This window comes from Perca fluviatilis, chromosome 2 (genome assembly GCF_010015445.1).
Source record: "Perca fluviatilis chromosome 2, GENO_Pfluv_1.0, whole genome shotgun sequence".
NCBI classification, from domain to species: domain Eukaryota; kingdom Metazoa; phylum Chordata; class Actinopteri; order Perciformes; family Percidae; genus Perca; species Perca fluviatilis.
The window spans coordinates 25,714,379-25,741,899 of NC_053113.1; the positions used below are offsets into that span (position 1 = coordinate 25,714,379).

Consider the following 27,521-nt stretch of genomic DNA (forward strand, 5'->3'; position numbering starts at 1 on the left):
AGTATTAGAAAGAAAGCACCACCTTGCAGTGACATTGTTAATCCACGTAGTGGCGCTGATGTGTAAAGAAAGACAAGCGGTCTGTGCACTGTCATGAGTACAACCAGAGAACTCATTTAAGAGACGAGACACATCATGTCTATTCTAATTTTCGGAATCCGCTGTTTTACACGTGAAATTCCTTGGCCAAGTCACCTGCGCTCTCTTTTTACACTGTTTTCCACGTAACTTCATGATCTGATAACTACAGATAAACTAATATACGTTTACTGGTAAACGAAAAAAAAAAATGCCATGGACGCGAGCAAAACCATACAATCTATTGTGAAAACGGTACATTTATTACGCAGTACATAATAAACGTCAGAGCATTATTGTTGTGGACCAATAGGTAGTTATTACGGTTCATTAGATATAAATGGCTTAACCAGACTAATCATCATCATAAGGAAATGTGTTGGAAACATCTTGGAACGTAATACATCCATGAAGACAACCACATTTGACCCTGACCCAAAAAGAAGCGGTGTAGTCTGCATAACGGGATTTAAGCGAAAGCGGAAGTCCCCGGCAGGAACCATCTTGTTCCGTTAGTATAACTGATCCAACGCCTCAAACTCCTTGTCTGAGGAGACGCTAGGCCCCCTTAACAACAGAGCCACCTACCCATTCCTTCTCTGTCTTTAGCACGGGTCGGCAATCGGCAACCGTTAAAAAGCACAGCCCTTTGTTTTAGCTTAAGCTGACGTTCCTGTCTCCCAGGTTTTGTTAATCCTGCTGTATATCCCTTACCATGGCGGCGAGTGCAAAACGAAAACAAGAGGAGAAACACCTGAAGATGCTGAGAGAAATGACGAGTTTGCCTCCCAACAGAAAGTGCTTTGACTGCGACCAGCGCGGCCCAACATATGCCAACATGACTGTGGGCTCCTTCGTATGTACCTCCTGCTCTGGCATTCTGTAAGTTTTAAATTGCCGAGTGACCTTAGCTTAGACATGGCGCCAACAATATAACGTTTTTGTACGCTTCAGCTAACGTTACACGCGGCAACCTAAGCCTGTTAACGTTACCGTTAGCCAACTAGCGCTAGCTAACGGTAGATAGGTATCCAGCCAGTGTGAGTTTAGCTGTTTTGACATTGTCTTGCTGTGCTGTGTTGGGCGGGGTACATAGAGGTGTCAGTATTCAGCACAGCAAGCTAACGTAGCAACCGTGACTAGATGCTAGCTAACTTTAGCTTCCAATACTGGCCAGTGAACTTATCTGACACCTTGCAAAGGCTAGCTTGGTCTACAGATAAGCCAGTAGCCAGCTGCTACTACCAGTTGCTGGCAACTTTTGGAGGTACCACCTTGTAACTGAGCTTATTGATATCCCTGTATGTAATAACCCCCGCACACAAAGACGCATTAACACATATTTAAATTGTCTCTTGGTCTAGGTTTCATTTTGTGTCCATTTTTTTTATTATGTAGATTTTTGTTATTATACTCCATAGAACCATGCCGAGAATTATCAATTTGATCAAATGAAAATGTTTGTTGCTAAATTATGGTGACTTTAACGTTAGGCACCTGGGTGTGGAAAAGCCACGTCATTTTGAGATGCGACAGATATTTTAATGCAATAACGCAATTTGGTCCAGCCTATTCTTATATTAGATTTAGAAGTATTAACGCTACAGTACTGAGTCTTAACAGATGTAGAATGACAAACATGTCAGCAAGACTTGTAACGTTACTCATGTTATCGCCTGGCGGACCCCCAAAACCTTTTTGTACGAATTCACTCATGTCAGTTTACCTCCTACAACGGTTAAAAAAGACTTGACTACAGCATTTATAGTTTCAGTGTAGCTTGATGTTTTCACTTTAGATAGCGTTTGCCTGATTTAAAGCTTGCTTTGCAGTTGTGTAATCAAGCATCTGTAGTTTGGGATTTGGGATTAGTGAAGCATTCCATTTCTTCTCATTCAGCTAAAGCTATCCCACTTCAACAAAGCGGTGGTATAATATAGTAATGGTCATTTATAATGACAATAAATGACATACAGCATGGAGGATATGTTTCTTTGTATTGTCTATATTGCATAACATTGTGCTAATCTGAACATAATCACTCTTGAGAATTATACTGTTTTCGCTTGTAAATACATTGACATTTGGTTCACTGGAAACTAAATTATGCCCTTGTACATGAAGTGCTAAAAACCATATAGCTCAATTTTCCTCCTGTCTTGCAAGAAGGACTTTTTCTGCTTGTGCTTGTGCATTTCTTTTCTTTTCTTTTCTTTTTACCTTTACCTCAGATCTAATTTTACAAACCACATCATAGTATATGGTTTGATCTCAATTGAGAATTCTGGTCCTCTTTGCCACCAAGTCCTGTTTTTCCAAACAAATTAACTTGTTTTTTGTAAACCTATACATTGTGTTTACTTATCATAAGCCTTTGTAAGTAAAAACATTTGAGTAGAGTAAATTGGCAGTGGACTAATAGCAGGTAACTTAATAAGCTGTTCATCCATCCATCCTGTTCTGCTCGTTCACACAGTCATCAGCTTGCGCTGGTCCTTCTTAATGCTTTATGGAAATCACCATGCCATTTTCCATTTCTGTGTAATGGTTATTCTAATAATATTGCAAGGGAAAGCAACATATTTGCTGCTCAGTAATTCCCCACTGATGACCTTTTAGTTGTATTAGGTGACAGGGGAACAGATGACTTTATTGACATAATACTATGCTGTTTGTCCCTCAGACTTTGTCTAAGATACAGCCCTTGTTTGATTAGGTTTGTGACCTTAATCTGTGCAAACTGTAGCTTTCTCCACTGAACGTGAAGGTTATTTATTATAGCATTGCTGATGGGCATGGTTTTCCCTCCATTTCACTTCACCGGTGGGTCTTCAAGGACTCCACTTTGAATTTCCTAGTTGTTCACCCTATGGTATTAAAGTCTATAATGTGAGTTAATTGAGTTCTTGAATAGCTTGAGATCACAATTCCTCCTCTTTCTCTCCTGCTGCTGTCTCACTCACGTTTTATGAAGACAAAACATGTTTTAGAATTGCAGTGGTGAAGGGGTTCTCAGCATAAGATTGTGAGTTTGAAAGGATGTCTGTCTGATGTACAGTATGCAGGAAGCCTGGTGTGATTGTAGGCTAGGAAGTGGTAGGGCCCAACGTGCTGCTACATCAGCATGTGCTGTTCTATGTTCCACAGGAAGTGGCAAAAAGGTCACTGTCTGTCTCTCTTTCCTTTTATTATTTTTTTTTTAATTATTTGCCATTGTGAGAGAGCACCTACGTATTCATGCTAAGACTTGATATTTTGTTTTCATTACCGTCTTGACTAACCACTATGACTGTTTGTTTGTTTTGTTTTATACATAAAAGTAGTGTTTGCTTGATTTTGTACTTTACAAGGAAAGCAAAACAACTCCGCCACCCTCCCCCCCCCCCTCCACATTAACAGTCTTTAAGTCTTAAACATTACTTTTGACCGGTAGAGACATTGCACAGGCAATCATAGAAGTGATTTTTAATTTAAGGAAGTTGTTTGCCCCCATACGTCTTTGATTTGCAGTTTGGGCAGTAAACGGTGTTTAAAAGTTTAGAGATGATAACAGGGGTATGACTACCTACCACGTAACAACCTTCTCCCCCATAGTTGTGGTTGTTTAATGGGTGGAGTTGGAATCCACTGTGTAAACACATTCCTTATGAAGGTGGAGGGCTTCCCAGGAGGAACACCACTCACAATGTCTGTCTTGGAGAGTTGCCCATGGCAGGAAGTAACCCCATTTGGCTTATGTATTCTGAGTAAGCAGGGCTCTAACAGTGACGTGACAGAGGTGGTGAGGTGTCACTGACACCAAATGTCCTGGATAATATTTATCAAAGGCAAGTTAACAGATATGACTTGAACTCGGACTTGAACTGAGCATGTTTGGTTTTCTCGGGTCCCTGACGTTTGATTCCTTAATAAGGTGCAGTGTCTGAAGCACTGTTGGGTGACAAATTGACGATGGTTTAACTTGGCATAAATGCTGATTTGATAGAGAGCCATGACAATTAGGAATTATCTTTTTCTGTAAAAGGTACTTAAATTGTAAAATACTTTTTTTTTTTTTTTAGGGACTTGAAGCAGCAAATTGTTGGATGATGCATAGTCTCTCCTATCTTTTGAGACTTACCATTGCCAGTTTCTCTCACCCTGGAGCTGTTACAGTATGCAAATGAGTTTTGTTTTCTGGTCTGATCATGTACAGTAGCGACTAGGTCATAATTATTTTACCATGCAATATGTGATACTATTCTCTGATACACTATGCTACCCAGTAGATGATGATCTAAAAAGGAGTGGCTTGATTAAAGCTTAGCGTTATAGACATTGTTGACGTGTACAGTATCGTGATGTAAGGACTCATTTGATTTATTCTACATTTTGCCTAAATAATAATCACTGCTGTCAGTTAATTCTCCCTGCAGAAATAACCCTACTGTCGCTGAACACTGTTACAAATGCATGGCTATATGTCAAGGAGAAATGGGAGGAGGAGGGAGGGAGGGGAGGGGAACTGTAGGACCGTAACATGTGTTGCTGGGCTCAGTACCAGACTGGAATCCAGAACACATGAATCACCTGACAGTTCTATCGTACACCCCAGTCTCTGGATGTAAGACGACCTTGATAATAAGATTATTCCCCCTTTTGTAACACCTGCTTGTGGTTCAGTTTTCAAAGTTGGGGAAAAAAAACAAAGCAGGCAGAAATAATGTATTTTTACTCTTTTAAAACGTCTTGTCGCAGTTAAGTAAAATATACTGTAGTTAATTAACCAAAAGGAAAAATAAAAAGTTTCAGAATTCCTTAATTAGACAACTGGGTAGAGATGCTGTCATCTTATTTAGACCTTCGGGGCTATGAAGCGTTCTCCCTGTATCTGACCTAGTTTCATCTTTATGAGACTAGAATCTGATCACTCACCCACCTCAGGGTGCTGAAAAACTCATTCAAGCTCAAATACACAAAGACTCACTTACACACTCCATCTTGAGTTTTTTTTTTTTATTTGTTTCTTTATGGCTTCTTGCTTTTGCTTCTGACTGATTTGTCTGAAAATGGGGAGACCTTTGTAATAATCCAATTTGGGCTGCAACTATTTGTTTGTTTATGCATATATTTCATTCATTAGATAAAATTAAACCTCAAAGTCTCTAGTTTATTATAAGAAGGAGAAAGTTGTAACTACAAATTACATTTTTTTAATCTGACAAGTAACTTAAAGTGTGAATTGTCTTTTAACTGATTTGGCGATTATCCAGCTTTTTTATTTCCATGGTTAATCCTGTAAATGTTGAAATATAACAGTCATATTAAGGTGTTTTTTTTTTGTGTTTGTTTTTTTAAAGATTTTTTTTTTTTTCGCCTTTTAATTTGACAGGACCAGCTAGGTGAGAAAGGGGAGAGAGAGGGGCAGGGAAGACATGCAGGAAATTGTCACAGGTCGGAGTCGAACCCTGGACCTCTGTGTCAATGCATAAACTTCTCAGTATATGTGCGCCTGCTCTACCCACTGAGCCAACCCGGCCACACATTAAGGTGTTTTCTGTTAGGATTGTGGCATTCTTTCGGCCTTAACTGTCTTCTCTGAAAGTGTGACCAGTATGACATAACTGGGCACAAGTTGATAAAGTCTTAACCCGAGAACTAACCCTGGTAGGGACATAAGGACCGCTTTCTAACAGAAGCATGGCGACTCTTGTTTCATCGTATGCGCCTGTTATCGGTCTTGTGGTTTTGAATGTGAATTGACACAGCTGTTGTTTGTAACACTTAACGCAATAGTCAGCTGATCAGTGGATGTGTAAGAATGGGTGGAGATGAGAACATGTTCTGTAAGGGGTAACGGCAGTGAATAATTTAGCAGTCTTGTCTAGTATTTCACTGCCTTTTAGGATCGGACTCCTTATGTATATAAATACATAAGGAGTCAGGGTGTAATTGTGACACTATGGATCTCATTTCCCAGTGCAGTGGTTCCCAAAGTTGGTGCCATGGCACCCTGGGGTGCCTTGAGGATGGGCCAAAGGGTGCTGCCATATTTCACCGCAAAAAAAGGCAACATTTTCATTAACTACGTTTTATGCTTTCAAAAATATCAAAACGGAAGGAAAAAAAGCTTTGTGGCGCTGTTGATGTTGTACATTTATGACTTTGTTCGGTTCATGTTTAAGACTGGCTGTAACTATTTAGTAGGGTTGGGCATCGTTTAGATTTTAACGATTCGGATTCCAATTGCGATTCTTCCTTTCGATTCCGGTTCTTTTGAGGGGTGGAGTTGAAACGGGTCACATGCTTATTTCACAAATAAGACAAAAGTTTTATTTTGATTCAATGGTGGGTTGCCGTTTTCCCGGGCTTTTTCAACGTAGAATAAAGCCACACTAGAGCGCCGCTTACTGTGCTCCAAGGCTGCAACACAACAAACGCCTGGCCCCTACGGAAACCCAAACATGCGCATGTTAAATTTGGAACCCATGATCAGATTTGAAACCAAATCCTCCAAACGATTCCAATAAAAAAAACATCCACTGGAATCGTAATTTCTGAAATGATTCCAAGTAGGAATTGGTTCTCGATGCCCAACCCTACTATTTAGCAACAAAAAGTTAATATTTGAAGCCTCAGATACAATTTTAGATTAGCTTGTACAGCAGTAAGTTGTCTTGTCTTTGTTCCAATGAATGTGTTGCTCAATAATTACACTCTAGTTGCAGTTCAAACATTTTGCTTGCATGCTACATGCTGATTGGTCAGCAAAACGGGTGGCAACCTTTTTATTACTTGCTGCTGGGTTCAGGCAAAAATACTGTGGTAAACAGGCCTGGAGCTTAATGTAAAAGCCACATGATGGCTCTTTTTCAACTATTACAGTTACAAGGTATTTTTAATTTGGTCCATTGTGGGATGAGCTGTGACCTTCTCAGGAAAATGAGCAAGGCTTGTGTGGCTAATGGGTGTTACTCTATAATGGAAGTTTCTGTATTAAGTAACATCACTTGTTTTTTCACTGTACTGACAACCTCAGTTTGTCAATAGTAGTTAGAAAAAAGAGATTCACCCACTTCCTTTGTTCTGTTCAACTCCTTCCTTTTTCTGTCAGTATTTGTCTCTGTCATATCTTGGTAATGCGGTCTTCATCGGCCCAGTCTCTCTCTCTCTCTCACTCACTCACTCACTCACTCACTCACTCACACTCACACACACACACACACACACACACACACACACACATGCTCACACGCACAATCCAGTTTGTTGCTGATTAAATGGCCTCGTCCTGATAGTTGGGATCTGGAGTATGTCCAGATGAGCTTGTCATTTACAGTGTCTTCAAAATAAATTGACCTGTTTCCATTTCTCCACCTACAGACGAGGACTGAACCCCCCCCACAGAGTCAAGTCCATCTCCATGACGACCTTCACGCAACAGGAAATCGAGTTTCTACAAAAACATGGCAATGAGGTAGTCGGTCGGTCTGTCTGTCTGTTCTGTCACGGTTGCACACCGTAATTCATCATGCAAGTATCTGGCACTTCACAACCAGGACTGTAGAGGACAACCATAAGCCAGAAACGCAAGACAAGATATATAAAATATTAGAAAGAAAATGCATGGCACTTCAATATTATTATAGCAGTATTATAATGCCATTTTGCCAAATTTAGTATTTCTTTTTTTTTTTTTTTTATAAATATCATCGTATTATGAATATAGCTATTTTATTTAGATTTTTAGGACCCGTACACTATCCTATTACAGTAGAAAGTTATAAATCAACTAATGCAAATTAAGTTTTTAATTTAAACTTTTTCATTAAAAGCTGCAGTAAATTTCAATGACTTACTCTTTTACCCAAACATTTAACAGTACCAGGGGGCCCTAACATGGTCTGGTCAGACAGACTTTAGGGCAAATGCAGTATTACTGGCCTCTCTTTATTTTATTTTTTATTTTTTTTGAAAAAAACATTTAACAGAAATATCATCATTGCATGATATGGCATTTTTGTGACATTAGTACTAACAGAATGAATAGTTAAATAAAATGTCAAATTATATAAATGGTTAGACTGCACGAAGGAACCAGTGCATCATCATCATTCATGAGCCATTTCGGGTAACCAGAGTATGAAATGGAGCAATGCCACCTGGGAAGCACAGCCTATTAAAAGCTGTAGCATAGTGGCAGAGCAGGCAGACATGCAGGAGATTCAAGGTTGGAGCTGATGCATACATCCTTCAAGGCTGCTATATAAATAATACTGCTGTCAAGTTGCTTTTTGTCTTTCCACAAAAAGCACTTGACACAGAACTTTATATTTTCAGCACTTGCAGTTTCAAAATCCTACTGGTTAAAAATAAAGTGAGCTTGCATGTACTATGAGTTTGTGTGCATGTGCACCAAATCCAGCTAAAGAAACAGCAGCAGCAAAAGCTCATGCACAACTTAAGAGCCACACTGCCTCTTGCAGCACCATTGCTTTAGCTACAATGCAGCACCCTATACTGGGTGAACACATGCATGAAGCCTATAAATCTCCCTTTATAGGATTAGGCAAATACTTTAGGAATGCTATCCAAAACCCTAGGCCAGAGAAAGGTGAGACCAAACAACTATGTTTAACCTGTGTTTCAGAACATGGGCCGGTTCATGTTTGACTGTACCAAACATCGCCAAGATGTTCGTCTGTGCAGTGCACAACATAAATGGACAGTTATATGCAATAGACCTGGTCTAATTTGCACATAGTTCCATTTTTAAAACACCAATAAATGCTCTTTTGAATTTGACATGCACTTAATGGGTTAAAGATGATTTAAATATATCGTCACTATGTTTTACCCATGCCTTTTCACTTTGGCTTAACAATGTAATGGCTAATTATGAAGGTTGACGAGCTCGCATTCATTTGTAGCCGTGTGTGCTACAGAAATGTTCTACCATTTGTTCTGTTCCCCTGGTTGTTCCAGGTATGTAAACGGATCTGGCTTGGCCTTTATGATGACAGAACCTCCTCAATACCAGACTTCAGAGAACCACAGAAGGTCAAGGAGTTCCTTCAAGAGAAATATGAGAAGAAGAGATGGTAATTCAGTTTTACAAGCTGACTGCATGCAAGATATGAACAATCCTCTGGCAGTGTGCACTGCGCAGACATGTAGCTTTTCTTTGATTTTTCTTCTCTCTGGCTTGGAATGTTTCATAGGCAGCTCATAGCAGTTAGCCTCGAGCAAGCCACCAGATACCCTTCTTTAAATGCACACAATTTAGGTCATTGCAGTCAAGCAGCTTTATGTACAAGAATTAGTTGTTACATGAAGTTGTAGGTTTCATTTTGTGGTTTAGCATAGTTGTTACTGGTGCATTGTGATTGTTGGGTGGGATGACCAATTAGCGCAATTATTTGGCAGACAAACAAGTGCCTGTCCTATTGATACTTCCAAATTAGGGATTAGTCATCAAAAGTAAATATGCATTTAGTAATACTGTTTGTTTATGCGGTTAGACTGTTTCCATACAAAACTGAGAGACCTGATTAACACAAAAATAGTTCTTTTTCTGGATATTCTGATATTCATTTAGACTATGCACCTAATAGTCAACCATTAGATTGTTACACCTACTAGTTAAGGCAGCAGTGTCTTCTGTTATCTGAGGGGGCTTTTACACCTACCTCATTTAGTTTGGTTTACTCGCACTAGAGTTCGTTTTCCTGCTTGGTGCAGTTCGTTTGGGCAAGTATGAATGCAGCAATCACACTCGGATGCGCACCAAAAGCGGACCAAACAAGCGTACCGAGACCTCCTTGATGAGGTGGTCTCGGGACACTTTCAGACTCTGGAGCGGTTTGTTTGTGGTGAGAACATGATCCGATCTTGAACCTCACCAACTGTGTACTCCGCAAGTCTGAGCTAAATGGCTCCTGTGATGCACCACGACATGCAAACTGTAGCAGCTTGCAATGTTTCTCTCACAGAAAAAGACTCTCACTCGCTCGGTCACTCGCATTTCCGTGGTCAAACCAGCCACTGCTAAAGTTGGAGACCGATATTATCAGAGCAAAGTCTCGGTGACCAGAGCAGACGTTTAACATCGCTCCAGAAACAATATCTGAATATTAAAATGAAAATGAGCTGGCTTGACCATGGAGATGCAAGAAATGTGCACGCAGAACACAAGGACCTTCTTCCTGTATTTACTTTCTTGCTCCCGCCACAGACTCATCTGACCAATAAGCAAAATAAACGTTCTTGCATGGTTTGTAATGATGCATTTCGGTACGCTTGGATTTTTCTATGTGTGAAACCAAACCAAGGGGAAATCGCTCCAAGTGTACAAACTCATCAACTGATTTGGACAAGAGCAAACGAACTATACGCCCTGAGTGTTTAGTCTCTGAAGTCTGACCAAAATGGGAGTGATGAGCGGTGCATGTCTCAACCTGCTACCATTTGCAGCAGACAGGCATTTTCCCTCACATAGGCCATTCTCCTGTAACACATGGCCTGTCTGCTAGCTGTGAATCACATGTGCACCCAAATAAACATTTCCTGTTATCACATTTTGATTTTCATAATGCTTTTTTTGCCAAAAGGCTATAATACCATTATTTAGAAATCCCTAGATATGTCAGTTTATCTTAAATATAATTATATATGGCCAATTAGCCAGCAGCATGTAATGTAATGTGTTTCTTAGGTACGTTCCTCCTGAGCAGGCCAAGGTAGTGGCATCTGTCCATGCTTCCATCTCTGGCTCCTCAAACAGCAGCACCAGCAGCACCCCAGAGGTTAGACCACTCAAATCCCTGCTGGGAGAGTCGGCCCCCACCCTACACCTCAACAAGAACACCCCACCTAACCAGGTGAGATTTATATAGTGCACATACAAGTATGATGAATTTGTAATTGTTGCCAGACATTTTGGCTGGTAAGGTTTAACAAAGTGCTTGCCAAAAAATACTTTGACCATTCCAGTTTTGTTATTTTTTGTCTTTTGTTATTAATGACCAAATATTCCCACTGGGATATATCTTATCTTTCCTTACTAGGGCTTTTTATATGAATGATGTAGACTAGAGGTGTGAATCTTCACTGATCTCCCGATTCAATTACGATTATCATGTCAGCGATTCGGTATCATGATGCGTCAAATACATTACTATTAAAGCCATATAGGATATTTAATTCATAGCTTTTCAAGCTTCACAAACAAAACATTCTGCAGTGCTCTAATACTAAATAAATTGGATACGTAAAACTACAGCACTGAGCACATGGCACTTCCTGAATGTGCAAAACATAACAGAATATGTAAACAGAAAGGTTGTTAGGCCTACATTAAATTGTAAACAGAAATAATCGATTATGGCCCGGCCGATTATCGATGCAGCATCGTCCATGTCCACGATTTGATGCATCGATTATTTGATTAATTTCAACACCTCTGATGTAGACATAGAGTGACCAATACACTACCTCTCAAAAGGCCTATTCTTTGTGTTCCTCAGGTCTTTGTATGAAGGTTGTTCAAAAACGCATACACATGCACACATTTATGCATACTAACAACACACACCTGCAGTTTTTTTGAGATCTCTCTCTTGTCTTCACCAGTCTCCAGTGGTGAGCCGTGGACAAACCCATCAGCAGCAGTTCCATGACAAGAGGTTCGACCTCCTCAGTGACTTGGGTGGAGATATCTTTGCTGCCCCGCCCAACATGAATGCAGGCGCCAGCTCCAGTTTTGCTAACTTCGCACATTTCAACAGCCACACAAGTAAGGAACAGAAAACTAACTGATTGACTGACTAACATAAAGCAATAAGAAGATTCAGGAGGTGAGAAATAACTGCAGTTACAATGGTGATAATTGTGCTTTTTACTATGCTGTAACACTATTTTGACACAATGTAACCATGAGCACCACATTATTTTCCAAAGAGGGCTGGGTGCGTGCAGGTTTTCATTTACCAGCTCTGGTCTCCTATCTAGTTAAGGTGTTTAATGGTGAAATCCCCTCAATTGTTTGGAGGAAAATCTTTATAAATTTGCGATGAAACTAATTAATATGTGTTGTGTGTATGTAGGCATGTTTGCCTCTTTTTGTGGAGAACAGTGTGACAAATTATGTTAATACTGGACATCAGGTGATGTTAATTAAAATGCTTAAGGTGTTAAAATAGACAATGAAATGCTGGCTGATGTTGCATTCTAATCATCGCACCTTATAAACTGTGGCAGATGTTTGAGATCATGCAGAATCTGTTAAATGTCAGCAACCAAGACCTCCATGATTGATAAGCATGCCATACATTATGGAATAGTACCAGAGGTGCTATGGACAGACACATCTCCATGGTTACTTCATGCCTGTAACATGGAGTTATTAGTGTTTGCTTCCCGTAGAGGATAATGTCCCCTCATTTCCCCCTCAAAGAGCCATCAAGACTCACCCTTAAGGCAGAGACTACAGTGGCATCCACATAGCAAACACAAGCACAAATGTACTCTGAGATTTGTGATGTGTGTAGTGCTACACACACATACTCTTACATGTTGTGTGCTCAACAAGGTCCAGACAGTATCTAATGGGAGAGGGTGAACATCAGACCATCTTGCCTGCCTTTTTAAAGCCACTGTGTATTTTATTGTCATGTGACCCCACTCTATGATCTCTCATATTTAGCACTTAATCCATTGTATTTATTTTGCAGTCTTTCATCCATGCTTTTTGCCATATGTATAAATCCATTCTATTATCTCATTCATTGTTTTCCTCTCATTGTGTTTTTTTTGTGTATATCTGTCTGTCTGAACATCATCCTGACACCACCTCAGCAGCACAGAATGCCAGCGCAAATGCAGACTTTGCTAATTTTGATGCATTCAGGAGCACTTCTGGGTCAACAGGTGGTTTCCCCTCCGCAACCCTAGCCCCATTCCATCCCTCAAATACAGGTAGAGCAAGTTCCCTTCACTGAACAAACTGCACACATCCAAAATCACTCTCATATAAAGACACTAGCTAATGTATTGAGACTGTACATCTGGGCTAAACACAAACGACCTATTCACATGCAGCAGATTGTCAGCCATGTTCTCTGTGCCATCACCAACTTTGTTGCCATTTTGTATTTGAACTGTTGTAATGCATATCCTCTGCTTCCCAAACCTTCCCATTTGTCCATTCATCCGGTGTTAAATTTGAAAGACCTCTGTGCACAACATTGACGCATTACCTTCCAAATGAAGTATTATAACCAAGGAATGAAGCAAAGGTTTAGTTTGTAAATTCCCTCAAGGCAAATAAAAAATGCTAATACATATTTCTCTTTTCTAAATAAACAAATTGTCCTTGGCTGCAGTTGAACATATGACGTTATGTTTACTTGGTATGTGCCTTAGGCCTACATCTCAGAGGTCACAAAGCATGAAGCACTGTGCACGCCAGTGCAGACACATTAAAAGCATTTACTCTATAAGCGCCACTTGTGGCATATAGACTTTTAAAAGCTTAATTTTACATTCATAACTGCTAGGTTCATACAGGTTACCCACTTGTGAGGGGGAAAAAATAAATAAAAAAATTTAAAAAGCAAGTGATGGTTGTACGCCAGAGTAGTGAACACAAACTACATGGTTGATGCTAGAATGGATTGTCCGGAGGGAGGGGCGAAGAAATGACTTCCCTGATTGGTTAGGTTTAGGTATGAGGAGTGAGATTGGTTAAGGTTAGGGTAAGAATATCAGGGTAAGCCAATCAGAGGCAGAGTACGGTGGGTGCCTTTGCCCATCCCTTTGGACCGTCTATTCTAGCATCAACTCTTTAAAATTGAGTGTTGGCAGGTGGGATTACTATATCTTGAATATGCAAATTATTTCCTTTTTATGAGATAAAAAAAAATCATAAAATAGGTAAAGACCAATGTGCACTCATTACGCAGATGGTCAGTGATGTGTGTGTGTGTGTGTGTGTGTGTGTGTGTGTGTGTGTGTGTGTGTGTGTGTGTGTGTGTGTGTGTGTGTGTGTGTGTGTGTGTGTGTGTGGTAATACTGCACATTTTGTATAAAACTAGTATTGCTTAGCATTAACTGATTGACTTTTACCTGAGCACTTTGCCTTCTCTCTCACTACAAAACAGTGACTCTCATACAAAAACACACTTAAGCCTTACTGTCATGTACTACAGGGCCCTCTGCTGGAGGTGTACATTTATAACTATCTTTGTGTGTACCTACACAGTGATCTCTTTAGTATGCGTACTGCTTGATGGATAAAGCTCTCCTCTCTCTTGTGGCTTTGGAAGACGATCCCTTTCTCACAGACACTGACTATGCTATCTGACCTAAGCTGTCCATTCTGTCTCATGTGTTTTTCCCCCCTTTGCTTCAGCAGCAGTTTATTTACTTCATGCTTTTTCATTTTTACATCTGGTTTAGTTGACGTCTTTTCTTTTGTTTCTCCGCCCTGTCTTACATTGCTCATTGCTCCATTTCTCCCTCCCTCTTTGATTTTTGGCTGCCAGTGTTCACTGTTCTCTCATCCAGCCGCAGTATGGGTGAGTTTGCCACTGCTCTGCCCCTCCAGGTTGCACACAGTAAGTCTCTCTCTCTCTCTCTCTCTGGGCTTGCCCAACAGCTTTCACCCTTTCTGTCACTCTGATCCTCCTCCTTTATGAATGTAATGTGTCTCCTCATGTAGCTCTTTTTGTGTCTAACTCTAAATCACTGAAAACAACCTCACTAGTTAAAAAATGGGGATGATAAGCTTTGATTGTTGCCGTCAATCATTATTTTGAACCACTGTGGAGAATATACCAAATATAAGGTCATGAAAATGTAACTGCACAATATAAAAGGAATAGACAAGGAATCAAAGAGAACGGACATTGATAATAGGATAATAATTAGGAAACACAAGAACACTGCCTTTGAGGTTGATACCCAATGATTCCTATAAGAGTAGAGTTAATCCAGAAAGGAGCATAGCTGTTAGGGTTTACTTTAAGAGCATCACAAGGAGCATGTTTAGGTGTAAGGCTAATACAGTAAATACCAGGTGTGTCTGATATTCTCAAGGCTCATGTAATCTTCAGTTTCTTAGAGGCTTTTAGACCACTGTTCAGAGGTTTATATGTGCTAATGGCAAATGCTTTTTCAAATTTTTTTTTAAGAGGTAGGATGCCCCTGTACTTACTTAGTATTTTTGGGCATTCATCTTCTTGAAAAGGGATTTACCATTAGCAGATGTAAACCTTAGCAGATGAAACCTTTCCCCAACAGTGTTTGTCAGTTGCATGTAAGATTGTACCTGTCCCTGTGCTACAGGCAGCAGCAAACACTATTCCTTGGAATGCAATTAAACCACTGGTTGAGATTTAACTGGTGTGGTGGTTTCAGTGAAAATTGCCTTCTCTCCCCTTCAGGATCACAAAGACTATGCTGTGTCCAAGTTAGCGCTGTTTTACCTGTTACCTCAGTATCTAAATATTTTATGTGTTAAGCATTAAATATTGTGATGTATCAATCGATTTATTGCATTCCAAACAAATTGGTTCTGAAAAAGACGATGTAGTGCACATCCATGTAGTTGCTGGTGCAGGACAAAAAAGGTAAATGTAGAAAGAAGGTAAAGCTCAATGCTTCCTCACCTGAGGAAGGCCAGATTGTGGGCAAGGCGCTGTGCCTTATTTTGCACTATTAAAGTATTTTTCGGGGCATTGAGCTGTTTTGCAGACTTTTACCTTCTTTAAACAAATCAGTTTTCCCTGAAAAACATAGTTCTTAATATGCTAGAAACTAATGAAATTGATCATAATCTGCTCTGATTTTCATCTGCAAGCCTTCTTAGAGACATTTAACAGAGGGGCGGGGGGGGGCGAGGACACAAGTATTTACTGTGGTAAAATTCTAAGCAGTTATTGAATAGGTTTTGAAAAATGTGTAAACTTCAGTTTTTTTCCTCTTGAAAAGCAATGACTAATGGGTAATTGTTTCCCTAGTAACAATCTTAGATCTGGTTGATTGACCTGCCTATAGGGTGGTTGGCAGACTAAAGATCTTTTCCACTGAACTATAAGTTGTTTTATCTTTCACTGTTAATACATTCTAGGTTGGTTTTCTCTGTAACTCCCTTGAATCACAGTACGGTGCTGTACTCGGATGTAGCAGAGGCACTCAAGAAAGGTGCATCTTGTGCCTTGAACACAAATAAATGCTAATTGTATGCGTCCCTTAGGTTCATAGGCTAATGGGGAGCCAGCATAGTGCAGTATTGCTATCTATCTTATAGATAATGAAGGAAACCAGCCCCAGCCTGACTCCACCCCTACTTTACCTGCCATGCGGCTTCTTCTCTTCCTCGCCACCCTGTTAATGCTGTTACTCAAGACCAACAATCAAGGCCCCCATTATGACTTTTTAATCTCTCTCTTTCATGCAGGTAGCGCCTCAGGGGGACTAGCAAATGCCAATTTTGCACATTTTGACAACTTCCCCAAATCGTGTAGTGCTGACTTTGGATCCTTCAGTTCTTCCTCCCAGAATAACTCCACAGGAGCTGGCAGAGATGCTGTACAGAGTACTAGCCTCCCTGCCGATAGATACGCAGCCCTGGCTGACCTGGAAAACGTGCTTAGCTCTGCCAAAACAGAGCAAGGTAAACTTCTCCTGCCTAGCCTAGTTTCATAGATCTCAATTGTAGGGACAGAGGTTGACCAAAAAACTGAAGTTAACACAACCAAAAACATTTAATCAGGTGCATAGATTTCAGTTCCTATGAGTCTTCTTCCCAGTGCAGGTACAGACATAGTCTCTCTCAAAACATGGCTGCTTTACATTTTCTAGCAAACCTCTAATTCTGCATCACTTAATGTGTGGCTTAGCTGCGGCTTGGCTTTATTTTGAAATTACCTTGTTTTGTTTTAATCGGACCCCTGGCTGCTAAACCAGCCTGTATAAAGATGACCGGGCACTGCACGTGGTGGAAATTCCTCCTTGCTTTAAAGAATGCCATGTGTATTGGTTTCATTGGAGCCTTTTAATATTACATGGTCAGAATTCTGGCACTCTCGGGCATCTTCGAATTGTGCTGGGCTGGTACTAGTTTGTTTTGTTCATAATACAAAACTGTATTTCTGTGCTAGAAAATGCAAATTTTCTAATAATTAAACATTTATTCCCCATATTTTTTTAATAGGTTGAATGTGGCAGCTATCTTCGGACCTTTTTGTTTGTGTGTTTGAAATTAAAATTTTCCTCCTAGATGAGTTGAGGTGGATTGAACCCGGCTCTGCTGTCATGTGCTTTTATTTCAGGAGGTGGTATGTCTGTTGGGGTGAGCTCAGCCGCCGCGGCAGCAGCAGGAGTAGGTGGTTTGTCTCAGAAGCAGCCAGTAATCCCAGCAGGGGGGGACCGCTATGCTGCTCTAGCTGAGCTTGATACGGTCTTCGGCCCCTCAGTCCCTGCCACCAGTGTTTACAACACCACCAGCACCTCACAAAGGTGAGACCCTACACTAAACACAAACACATACCACTGTAAGACCCCTATATAGTAGACCCCCTGTAGTCTGGACCAAACGTCTAAATCTACAACCAACTACAGGTTATTCCTTTAATGTATTAATGTAAGTTGATGCATCTAATTCAAGACAAAATTATTATTCTCACAGAAATGCTAGTATGAGTTTTATGGCTCATAATTGTAAGTCAAAATCTTCCAGTTAATTGGCGTAGTAAAAATGTTTGAGGCCAAAAATGATTCACCTGATTGTCGAAACATAGGGGTGTGATACTTGATGGGTCTCAAACAATGTCCGACTACATTAACAACTATCTGGCAATTGTTACTAACAAAGCTACTTACTTTTATCCAAAGCAACTCGGCCTACAAACATACAGTGACTACACTCCCATCACACAAGATCGTTCAGTTCAGTTTTCATTATCAATTTATCTGCTGATACTTTTTTTCAGTTAATTGATAATTGTTTGTTCTATGAAACATCAAAAAAATGGCCATCACAATGGGGCCAAACGAGACGTCTTCAAATGTCTTGTTTTGTTCGACCAAAAGTCCAAATACTCCAAAATATTTAGTTTACAATGATAAATGACAAAGAAAAGCAGAAAAGACTCATTTGAGAAACTGGAATAAGAGAACATTGGAATTGTTTCACTGTATCTGCTTGAAAAATGACGATCATCAAAATAGTTGCCAATTATTTTTCTGATGATCGATTAATCGACTTATCGTTTCAGCTCTAGTCTAGTCTGGTCTGGTCTGGCTGTCTTGATAAGCATATGTGTTAACTTTGTTTCCCTGCAGTGGTATGTTTGGCCCAGAGACTGGGGTGTCAACTTCACAGGCACAGCAGGCCCTTCCTGGTATGGCTCAAAGTTTTGGAGGTGAGTGAACCTACAGGCTGTTTTCTGATTGTTTGTGCTAAGTGTTCTCCCAAATTGAAATCCGTAATGATTTAGAAAGTCTAAAGTAATGATGGAAACAAGCGGCAATCCCAGGGTGGGGTACGTGGTAGGTGAGGAGTTTAGTATTGGTAATCATAGCTAGATTCAGTGGTTTGGATTTTGCAGTTGACAATTTTTGTACCCTTGAGGGAGGACTTGTTAAGATGTCAAACAAAATCGAGAAAAGTAAATGGTACCAAAAACGAGTCAAATAGAGCCATACCATGCAGTGGAAATTTGAGATTTTAAGTGGGAGCAGGGGAGATTACTGACAGTGGATGCATCAACATGTTGAAATTGGGCATCCTCCATGAATCAATGCTTTGTTTTTTTAACATGTTAAGGTTGTGCACTTTATTGTTCTGTTTCACACACTGTACTTTTTTTAGTGACTTGATACCTCTCTCCAACAGCTCAGTCAACTAATCCGTTTGTAGCTGCCCCAGCAGCAGTTCCCACCAACCCCTTCCAGAGCAATGGCAGAACAGCAAATATGGCGACGGCGGCGGCAGCAGCAGCAGGTGTGTTTATGTGTACGTTTGTGTGGGTGGTGTACTAATGTGCTACACATTCACAATCAACGTATTCAGTTAGTGCAATAGTGCAGATTTAAAAGAATCTTTACGTAAAAAATGCAGGTTACATTATCATACAGTAAGTGTGTTATTTTAGATTTCCTTGCACACCCAAAGTGGCAACTTTTTACCTGGGCTGCCTCAGCAATGAATATGCCTCAGACCACTGCCAAACACGGAGGCAACCATTCAGAGAAATAACAAAGTGCTGAATACCAATTTTGTTTTCCATGGAAATGGGCAGCAGGACAAGCGTAGTGATTTACTAGTGTACGCAAGAAAGGAAAGAGAGAGCAAGGTGCAGAAATTGAGATTCAGTTTTCTTTCTGATTTCTCTTGCCATGCTGGACAGGCTTGATGAGGGTTCTTCATGGTCAGGGTTATCCTCCCAACTTTGGTAGGTTCCCTTATGCTCTCCGCTTCCCTTTTGCTCTTTTGAGCCTTACTCTTGCACTGCCTTTTTGTTCCTTTAGCAAATCTATCAGGAAAATGTTGTAGAGGTAAAAAATAATCATAACATTCAGAAGAAGGCGTGTGACGAAATATATAATAATTAAAGGGGTGATAGAATGATTATATAGGGCATTTTACACTGTTCCTTAAGGTCTCCTAATATGGTATATAACATTGGTTGGGCTGAAAATTGCCCGAATGCTATTTTATTAGGCCCTTAACTACCCTGTGAATATGACTCTATTTGGAGCAAGAGCTTTTCTTCCAAATATGGTATGCTCATGAATATTTAGAATGAGCTGTGCACTGATTGGTTTGAGCAAACTACATAGAAACACATGGGAGACTCGACAGCAGGCCTCATATTTCAGACTCTGCAAAGTTATACATTGTTTGTCGGGCTATTTCGTTATTAAATTCACTTCTGAGACTTTTTTTTTTAGCGAGAAATCAACTATATAAAGCTCAAATATGGGCCGTTTTACGAAAATTGATGGCCAATTGCAAATTTGGTAAGACTGTTTGTCGGAGTTCAGCCGCTGATGCTGCCTGTGTTGCTGACTCACCGCCCGGCCTGCCTTCCTTCACAGACCCCGGCCTGCTATGAGGTACTTGGAGCTCCGTCACGGCTGGCAGCCCACAGCATTCCATACCCGCGCAAAGTCACAGTTTTTTGCGCTAATGGACAACCAAACGCCGCTGCCCTGACAGAGCTCCAGGGCCTGCAACTCCCCTCTTCCTGCTAGCTAAATGGCCCGTGTGTGAGAGTGAGAGCGCGGTCAGCGAGCTTGTTACACCAGCAATCTCTTACCACAGTTCCAGTTAATCTTGGGTGGCTGTCAGCTGCCGGCATAACTAGAGTAGCTATATTTACAGTTTGAATTTTGTCACGCCACGTATACAACATCTACCTAAATGTCTTATAAAGCTAACAGCGGTGTCCGATTTCAAGTTAATGAATATTTGTGAAGATTGGGGGTTTCGTTAGCTGCGACTGTCCCTTCAATCCTAGCTATGTGTAGCTACAAATCACGGATAGTTAGCTTCATTTTCGGCGTAATTCGAGTATATTTACAGTTTGAATTTTGTCACGCCACTTAAACAACATCTAGCTAAATGTTTTATAAAGCTAACAACGGTGTAAGATTTCAAGTTAATGAATATTTGTGAATTTCAGAGGCATTCTAAGAGGAGGCTGGCTAGCTCTCATTGATAGAGCTACATCCAGCCGCAGGCTCTATCAATGAGACTCGCGGACAAGCGGTGTTTATTTCCACAATCATTTGTTTAAATAACTCAACACATTATAATTACACACATTAAAAGATTAACTGGACAAGCTCGCTGACCGCGCTCTCACTCACATAAACCGGGCATTTAGCTAGCAGGAAGAAGGGAGTTGCAGGCCCTGGAGCTCTGTCAGAGCAGCGGCCAAAAAACTGTGACTTTGCGCGGGTATGGAGTGCTGTGGGCTGCCAGCCGTGACGGAGCTCCAAGTACCTCATAGCAGGCCGGGGTCTGTGAAGGAAGGCAGGCCAGGCGGCGAGGCAACAACACAGGCAGTACCGGCCACTGAACTCCGACACACAGTCAGACAAAATTTGCAATTAGCCATCCATTTTCGTAAAGTGGCCCATATTTGAGCTTTACATAGTTGATTTCTTGCATAAAAAAGTTTCAGAAGTGAATTTTGTAATGGAATAGCAGAGATCTGCACGACCTAGATTCAGAAGGCTACCTGATCTCAGGTCAGTTGTGTAGCCTATGTAAATGTTGGGGCGTGACCGATCTCTTAATACACCCATGGGCGTGACAAAGTTACAGGTCTTGGGATGCTTACGTAAGCAACCAGCTTTGTTGAGATTCGCCCATTTTCAGCGGCAGTTTCAAAATATGAGATTTTCATAGTAAAGGGGTGTCAATGGGATTTTGAGCTTCTATGTATGTCCTATTTACCCACCGAACTGTCGTTATTCAACTATGACTGGGTACAATCGGTTTTGCATTCTATCACCCCTTTAAGGGAGAATAGGAAATAGGAAACATTGAGCCTGAGTGTCAAATGAATGCTGCTTCTTGGAAATCATGGAATTATTATTCTGACACCACATACATTCAGCACTAATGCTCGCAGCGTTAACGAAAGTGAAAAAATTATTTTTGGTATACACCCTGTGATTTGGATCCGTAATGGGTTCTTCTTTGGCCCATGCTACACCGTTCCACCAAGTTTCATGGAAACTGGGCAAGTAGTTTTTCCGTAATCCTGCTGACAGACAGACAAAAACATAACCTACTTGGCGGATGTAACCGTTGAGTTTTAAGACTCAAGCCTTAACATTGTTGGATCTTCTTATTCAAATAATAACTCAAGTCGTTGTCTTTGTTTACTAGGCATTGGATGTAGCATTTCTACCAGATGTCACATTGCTCAGTTGCCAGCTGGCTCTTACTGTGGGAATGTTGTCCTCCTGTGTGGTCGCCAGAGGGCAGGCACTGGTGCTACACTTACTGCAAGTGTTAAAGCATCTCTGGAGACAACCTTAACCTAAATTTGCATGCATTTCAACTGCACAAACACATACACTCAAATGGCATTGGGCCACCACAATGGCACACTATGAATTACAGACTTTTTCTGTGCTGTTATTCACCTGCTAAATGTACGGTAACCAAACCTACTGCATAGTGTAATAGACATATTTATATATGTCTTTTTTTTCTTTTTCTTTTTCCTATTGACTGTAATCCCTAGTTGTTCATTCTCACTCATTTAAGTTTACTTCTACATAATTGTTTTCTAACAAACTGCTGGTATTAATAACATTTGTATTTGCATTTGTTTTATGCCTTTTGTGCCAGCTCCTGTGTGACGTCACATTTTATAAGCAAGTCTGTCCTGTAAAATCTTGTCATAATCTTTAAAATAAAATGAAGCAATAGGTGCAAACTATTTTTAGGCGTGTTATTTTGTTGTATGCCTGTATATGTCTTGTATAGGCTTCCTTAACCGGTGGCTGTCCTGTTGTGTTGCAGCATCTTTTGGTACAGGCTCCATGAGTATGCCCGCTGGATTTGGGAATGCTGCGGCCTTCAACCTCCCCACCAGCTTTAGTGGAACCTTCCAGCAACCATTTCCTGGCCAGGCTCCCTTCCCTCAACCTCCTGTATATCCGCAGCAACCCAACGGTGTGTATCTGTGTGTAGATCATGTACTGTATATGTAGACATATCTGCATTAATAATTATGCTGAAATTTAAGCTTGCATGTGCATCTGACTGAGTAGTTGCCACATTAGTGCACTTAAATCTCTTAAAAATGACAAACATGTCTTTCAGGTGGAGGATTTCCAGTCTATGGCCAGGCCAAGCCTGTTGCAACTCCTTTCGGGCAGGCAATGGCTGGACCTATGGTCCATAGCAACCCTTTCCTGGTTAGTAAGATGGCTTGATTTCTTGTAGAATAAATTAGTTTTATACAGAAGAATGAAGGGGCTTTTCTCACATGAGCCAAGACTATAGTTGATAGTTACCTTATTCCTTCTTTTTAGTTCTGTTGAATTGACCATTGATTACAAAAAAAAAAAAAAACACTAGTAATTGGTTTAAAGCTGGACTTATTTGATCTTAATGGATAGTGGATTTATTTTGACCCGCCTCTCAATGCTAAGTAGTAAGTACTTTTTCTTCTCTTTCCTTCCAGGGTGCGGGTCCATCTGCACAATATCCAGCAGGAGGCTCTTCAACGAATCCCTTCTTATAGCGATCCGTCCAATCAGCTCCACTACAGGGTCAACAACTTCCACGCTTGCACTGTTTTGTTTCACAAGTAGCTTTAAACACACTGTTTGTAAGGATTTGTATTTTCTAATGCAGTTTGTCACAAATGGAACAATGTGACAGTCAGTCATGCTGACACTGTCCATGGCTACAAAACAAAGTGATGGTGTGTACAGAGGGAGAGGTTGATCCCCTCTTCTCTATTTAACCTGTGAACTGGCCTGGCCTCTACTGTACCACAATGTATAATCAAACTGGCTGTAAACTAAGTTATTGCATACCGTATATCCCATTCATTATGCTGCAATTCTGTACAGAATTTCTTTTAGGAAATTAGTGCTTTGTGCATATCAGTATTTGTATCTAAAGCAAGATTAAGACAGAGCTGTTGCTTGGAAAGTTATGGGTACTGCCACTTACTGTATTTGTAAAGAACCAAACTGTTTATTTGGGCAGGATCCTTTTTTAGGTTCTGTTCTCACTAAAGAAAACAAAATACCTATTCTGTTGGCGAGAGACAGAGGAGTGACTGCTGCATCAGGGATGTGCAAGGGACTTGTTTCTCTGCCATCCCCTGTCCTGCTGACTGAAGCCCAGGTCCCAAAGCTTCTGAACTAGTCTGTCCATGAGTGGGTAACAGGAATGGCTGTTGAGCTGAAAACCACATACATTTGGTATTGGAGAATTTTAAGTTAATGTGTAAATATATACAGTATATATTAAAATGAATTTTAAGTAAGAAGAAATGACCAAACCATTCATTTATATTAATGTATTCTTTATTTGTTTTATATATATATAAAAATATATATAAGGTTTATATTCATGGTGTTGCAGTCAGTAATTTGAAGCTTTAAAATCAGCATGTTGTCACTTGGACACAGGGTTAGGGTTAGATTAGAACAAAAAGCACAAGTGATTATCTCTGCTGGTAGTATCAAATCCCTTGGATTCAGAATCTGTGTTCCTCCAACTCTGGAGGTTCATTTTTGACTGAAGGGGTGGACTCCTTGTTTCTCTGTGCTCTCCAAATGATAAACAGTCCCCGAAGTGAAAAAACAACAGCGATGAATGAGAAGTAGCTGGCATATATGGTGAACTGCGAAAGAAGCGTTGAACAGTGATGAGTGGACATACAAACACTTCTGCTATATCTACTGAAGGCCTGACTGACAATTTTCTGATCAGACTGCTCACCTGAGGAATGATACCCAGGCCCAGTCCTCTACTGTCCACCACAACAGAAGTGATGATTGTCTGTAAAGTCAATGCGCCAAAGTTGTTTGCTCCAAAGACAAGTGCATATCTTTCCATTGACAGGTCAGCTGCAATCTGGTACCTAAGAGAAGTATTGTTTATTTAAATGCACTTTTTTCCTGTCCTGCCTACAATAAAATTAGTCTGAATCATGGTAAAACAACCTATTTTATATAGTATAACATTCTTACATCGCTATTGTTATCAGCAGCATGTATAGGCACTTGAAAATGACGTAACCAGCGTAGCAGACCCAGATGTTGCCGACAAAGGTCATGAGAAAGAGCGCTGCTGCCCCGAGTCCAGAGAAACCACCAAGGGCCAGCTCTCCCCATTGTTCCCATCTCACCTCAGTAAAGCCTATACCGTAAGATGTTGCTGCACCTGCAAAACATTGATTTAGGATTATTGTAGTAGGGATTATAATTTAATAGGCACTGAGATAATGGCTCTGATCGCACAAAAGCTGTCAAGTAATTCACCTTTTGTAATCAAATCTATGATATATATATAATGGAAGAATTAGTTGTTTCTAGTATATTCTGCACTGGAAACATTTTATGTGATGTTGCTTACTCAACAGGTTGGACACTGCCTCCACGCCTCCATTGTAGATGCTTAAGTTCTGAGAAGGCTGCACATGCTCCCACAGCACCTGCAGGGTACATTGCAATGATCATTTAGCTGATCTGGAAGTACTAATCACACAACTAAGTGGTGATCACCGGATAAATATGTACAAAGCAGGTGTGCAGCTTTTTAATTTTCACTTTCTTTGTTTATGTTGACTTCGCAACTGACCTGCACATAGTTGACAGTCTGGTTATAGCCGCAGGTGGCCATTGCCCACCACACTGACCAGTAGAGCAACTGTCTGGAGGAGTAGCACTGGCAGAAGTCCCTCCACAGCAGGATGAGGACTTTGCTGCAGCTCTCTGCACCAACCAACTCCTCAAGGTCCTCAGTCCTTGGACCTTTATCATCCAGTCCCACTCCTGCTTTATCCTCTGTGTCTGTTTCCTCTGCCTTCTCATCTCTTATTTCTTTCAGGGATATCTTTGCTATGCTTGTGTGTTCTGTTTCATCCCAAGTCCCATCTTCATGCCTCTTTGCTCCTTCTGTCCCCGTTTCCTGACCAGTATGTCTGCGATGAAAGAACATACTCTGCTGTGGCATTGGCAGGAGGCAGGACACAAGGAGAGCGATGGCGGTGAGAACTAGAGTAAGCACCAGGATGTTGTTGTAGGACATGAGGTTGAAGCTGATGAGCAGCTGGCCCAGCACGGAGCCCACTGTGTAGCCCAGGAGCTGGACACTGCGGCAGTAAGAGGTGGCCTTCCGGTACCTCTTCTGATCCACCACACTGTAATAAGCAGCATGTTCAAAATGTCATGACGTCTGTCCTAACAATGCCTTGCTCTGCCCTTTTGAGCTAAAGTACATTACCTGTAGATGTAGGAGAAGTAGGCCACCTCGCTGGCTGTCACCACCCCGTAGAAGAACTGCATGGCCTGCATGGCTGATACACTTTTCAGCCAGAGTAGCATTGCTGTGGTAATGAAGAGGGTGACACTCTGGAACACCACCACAGGCTTGTAACGCAGCCAGTCAGTCAGCAGGAACACCGGCACCAGCACAGATAGGTAAGAGTATGTCCATACTGGGAAAATTTGATTGTTTACCTGATGACAAAGAACCAACGGAGAAAGAGCTATATTGCATGTAAGATAGGATATGTATCACCTTGAATGCCAGGGGCATAGCACACATTTCTGGACCCTATACAATAGGTATTCTCTATGGACACTTGTCCTCATCCATGACTATTCTAGTATCTTTAGGGGTCTCCTCACATAAAGGCTCTGTATACTCGGGGCTTCTCCTCTCAGTCCTACAGGGGCATAGGACTGCGATGAGAAGTAGCCGCAGGTCATAGCTCATAGCAATAAATCAAAGATTTTTTCAGCTTAAGTTATTTAGTCATTGTCTTTGCGTTTATACCTGTTCTGTAGTCAGATTCTTCTCCGGTCCTGTCAAGTATGGGATGAGGAAAGGCTCCAGGGGTTTAACTGTGCTGAAGAATCCGTAAATGCACAGCAAAGTAGTGGGATACCTCCAGTCCGACCTCCACCTCCGTACTGCCTCCATCTTCTGCCGTTCTTCTACCTCCTCACTCCCACCATCTTCTGCCGTTCTTATACCTATCTCAGGTGTTTATGTTCCTCTGCATGCTATTATTTCCGTCTTGCCAAGTTGTAGGAAACACTAAGGTTGTGTAAGTGTTGAGATTATTTTGTCAAAGAGCAGCGCGACCCCGACGGTGCAGCTCAAGCAGAGATAAACGTGCCACAAATCAAACTGGCAATCAGACAAATTTCAGCTGCCTTTTGTACCACCTGTGTGTAAGTCCTCTTGAGGTTAGGCTCTAAAGTCCACACTTATGATAAGTTGAAAGTAGTTAATAAAGCTGTGTTTCGTTGCACCCATGTTGCATATATATGTCAATGGTTGCACCTTGCATCATGGATACATTGCCTTGCACCCGGTTGCACCACGGAGACGTAAAGTTACACTGACGTAAAGTCCACACTACCCATAATATTGTCGCAAAAACTGACGTTTTCACTTTACCGTGGCCAATTAGTAAAAAGCAATATTCTTTGATGTAGTGTTAATGATTATTAACCAGCCAGCATTTCAACGTTTACGTCTTGCGGCAATATTACCGTTGAATTTGTTTTGATATTGCAAAGAGAATCCACGTGCTTGTTCTTCTTTGAGGTTTTTCTACGTTTGGAAAACAACGAGTTAGTGCATTACCGCCACCAACTGGTATGAAGTGTGGATCAGAATCTAATATCCATTATCTAATATATTCAAACATATAATAATGATAAATAAAAAATAAAAACTT

General features: G+C 40.9%; 2 protein-coding genes across 10 annotated transcripts; one reads left to right on the top strand and one right to left on the bottom strand.

The window, feature by feature from the left end:
• The first annotated feature begins 571 nt into the window (after window positions 1-571).
• Window positions 572-24,109, top strand: agfg1a (ArfGAP with FG repeats 1a). 8 transcript variants are annotated; one of them, XM_039790521.1, is made up of 14 exons: window positions 572-960; window positions 7,441-7,534; window positions 9,043-9,158; window positions 10,772-10,937; window positions 11,689-11,851; window positions 12,916-13,032; window positions 14,601-14,672; window positions 16,517-16,732; window positions 17,391-17,577; window positions 18,403-18,482; window positions 18,956-19,063; window positions 22,607-22,759; window positions 22,910-23,004; window positions 23,274-24,109. In XM_039790521.1, exons 1-14 carry the CDS (start codon window positions 794-796, stop codon window positions 23,331-23,333), a joined length of 1,794 nt encoding a protein of 597 aa, XP_039646455.1. In that variant the 5' UTR covers window positions 572-793; the 3' UTR covers window positions 23,334-24,109. The 8 variants fall into 8 exon arrangements, with proteins under 8 accessions (XP_039646455.1, XP_039646453.1, XP_039646459.1 ...); XM_039790519.1 differs by having other exon boundaries at window positions 573-960; window positions 12,913-13,032; XM_039790525.1 differs by lacking the exon at window positions 12,916-13,032 and having other exon boundaries at window positions 573-960.
• Window positions 24,110-24,111: 2 nt separating this feature from the next.
• slc19a3a (solute carrier family 19 member 3a) lies at window positions 24,112-27,357 on the bottom strand. 2 transcript variants are annotated; one of them, XM_039790575.1, is made up of 7 exons: window positions 26,609-26,755; window positions 26,054-26,289; window positions 25,409-25,970; window positions 25,184-25,262; window positions 24,799-24,991; window positions 24,548-24,689; window positions 24,112-24,449 (listed from the first exon to the last, which is right to left on the bottom strand). In XM_039790575.1, the coding sequence occupies exons 1-7, from the start codon at window positions 26,753-26,755 to the stop codon at window positions 24,303-24,305; spliced, it is 1,506 nt and encodes a 501-aa protein (XP_039646509.1). In that variant the 3' UTR covers window positions 24,112-24,302. The 2 variants fall into 2 exon arrangements, with proteins under 2 accessions (XP_039646509.1, XP_039646501.1); XM_039790567.1 differs by having other exon boundaries at window positions 24,112-24,689; window positions 26,609-27,357.
• Window positions 27,358-27,521: the final 164 nt, after the last annotated feature.

Excerpts from the sequence above, each read along its gene's own strand:
- agfg1a (XM_039790519.1), top strand. The coding sequence starts at position 794 with ATGGCGGCGAGTGCAAAACGAAAACAAGAGGAGAAACACCTGAAGATG. Across the intron at positions 7,535-9,042 it reads TACAAAAACATGGCAATGAG|GTATGTAAACGGATCTGGCT; the intron begins GTAGTCGGTCGG and ends TGGTTGTTCCAG. Across the intron at positions 10,938-11,688 it reads AGAACACCCCACCTAACCAG|TCTCCAGTGGTGAGCCGTGG; the intron begins GTGAGATTTATA and ends TGTCTTCACCAG.
- slc19a3a (XM_039790567.1), bottom strand. The coding sequence starts at position 26,755 with ATGGAGGCAGTACGGAGGTGGAGGTCGGACTGGAGGTATCCCACTACT. Across the intron at positions 26,290-26,608 it reads AGAATCTGACTACAGAACAG|GTAAACAATCAAATTTTCCC; the intron begins GTATAAACGCAA and ends CTTTGTCATCAG. Across the intron at positions 24,992-25,183 it reads GGCAGTGTCCAACCTGTTGA|GTGCAGCAACATCTTACGGT; the intron begins GTAAGCAACATC and ends AATGTTTTGCAG.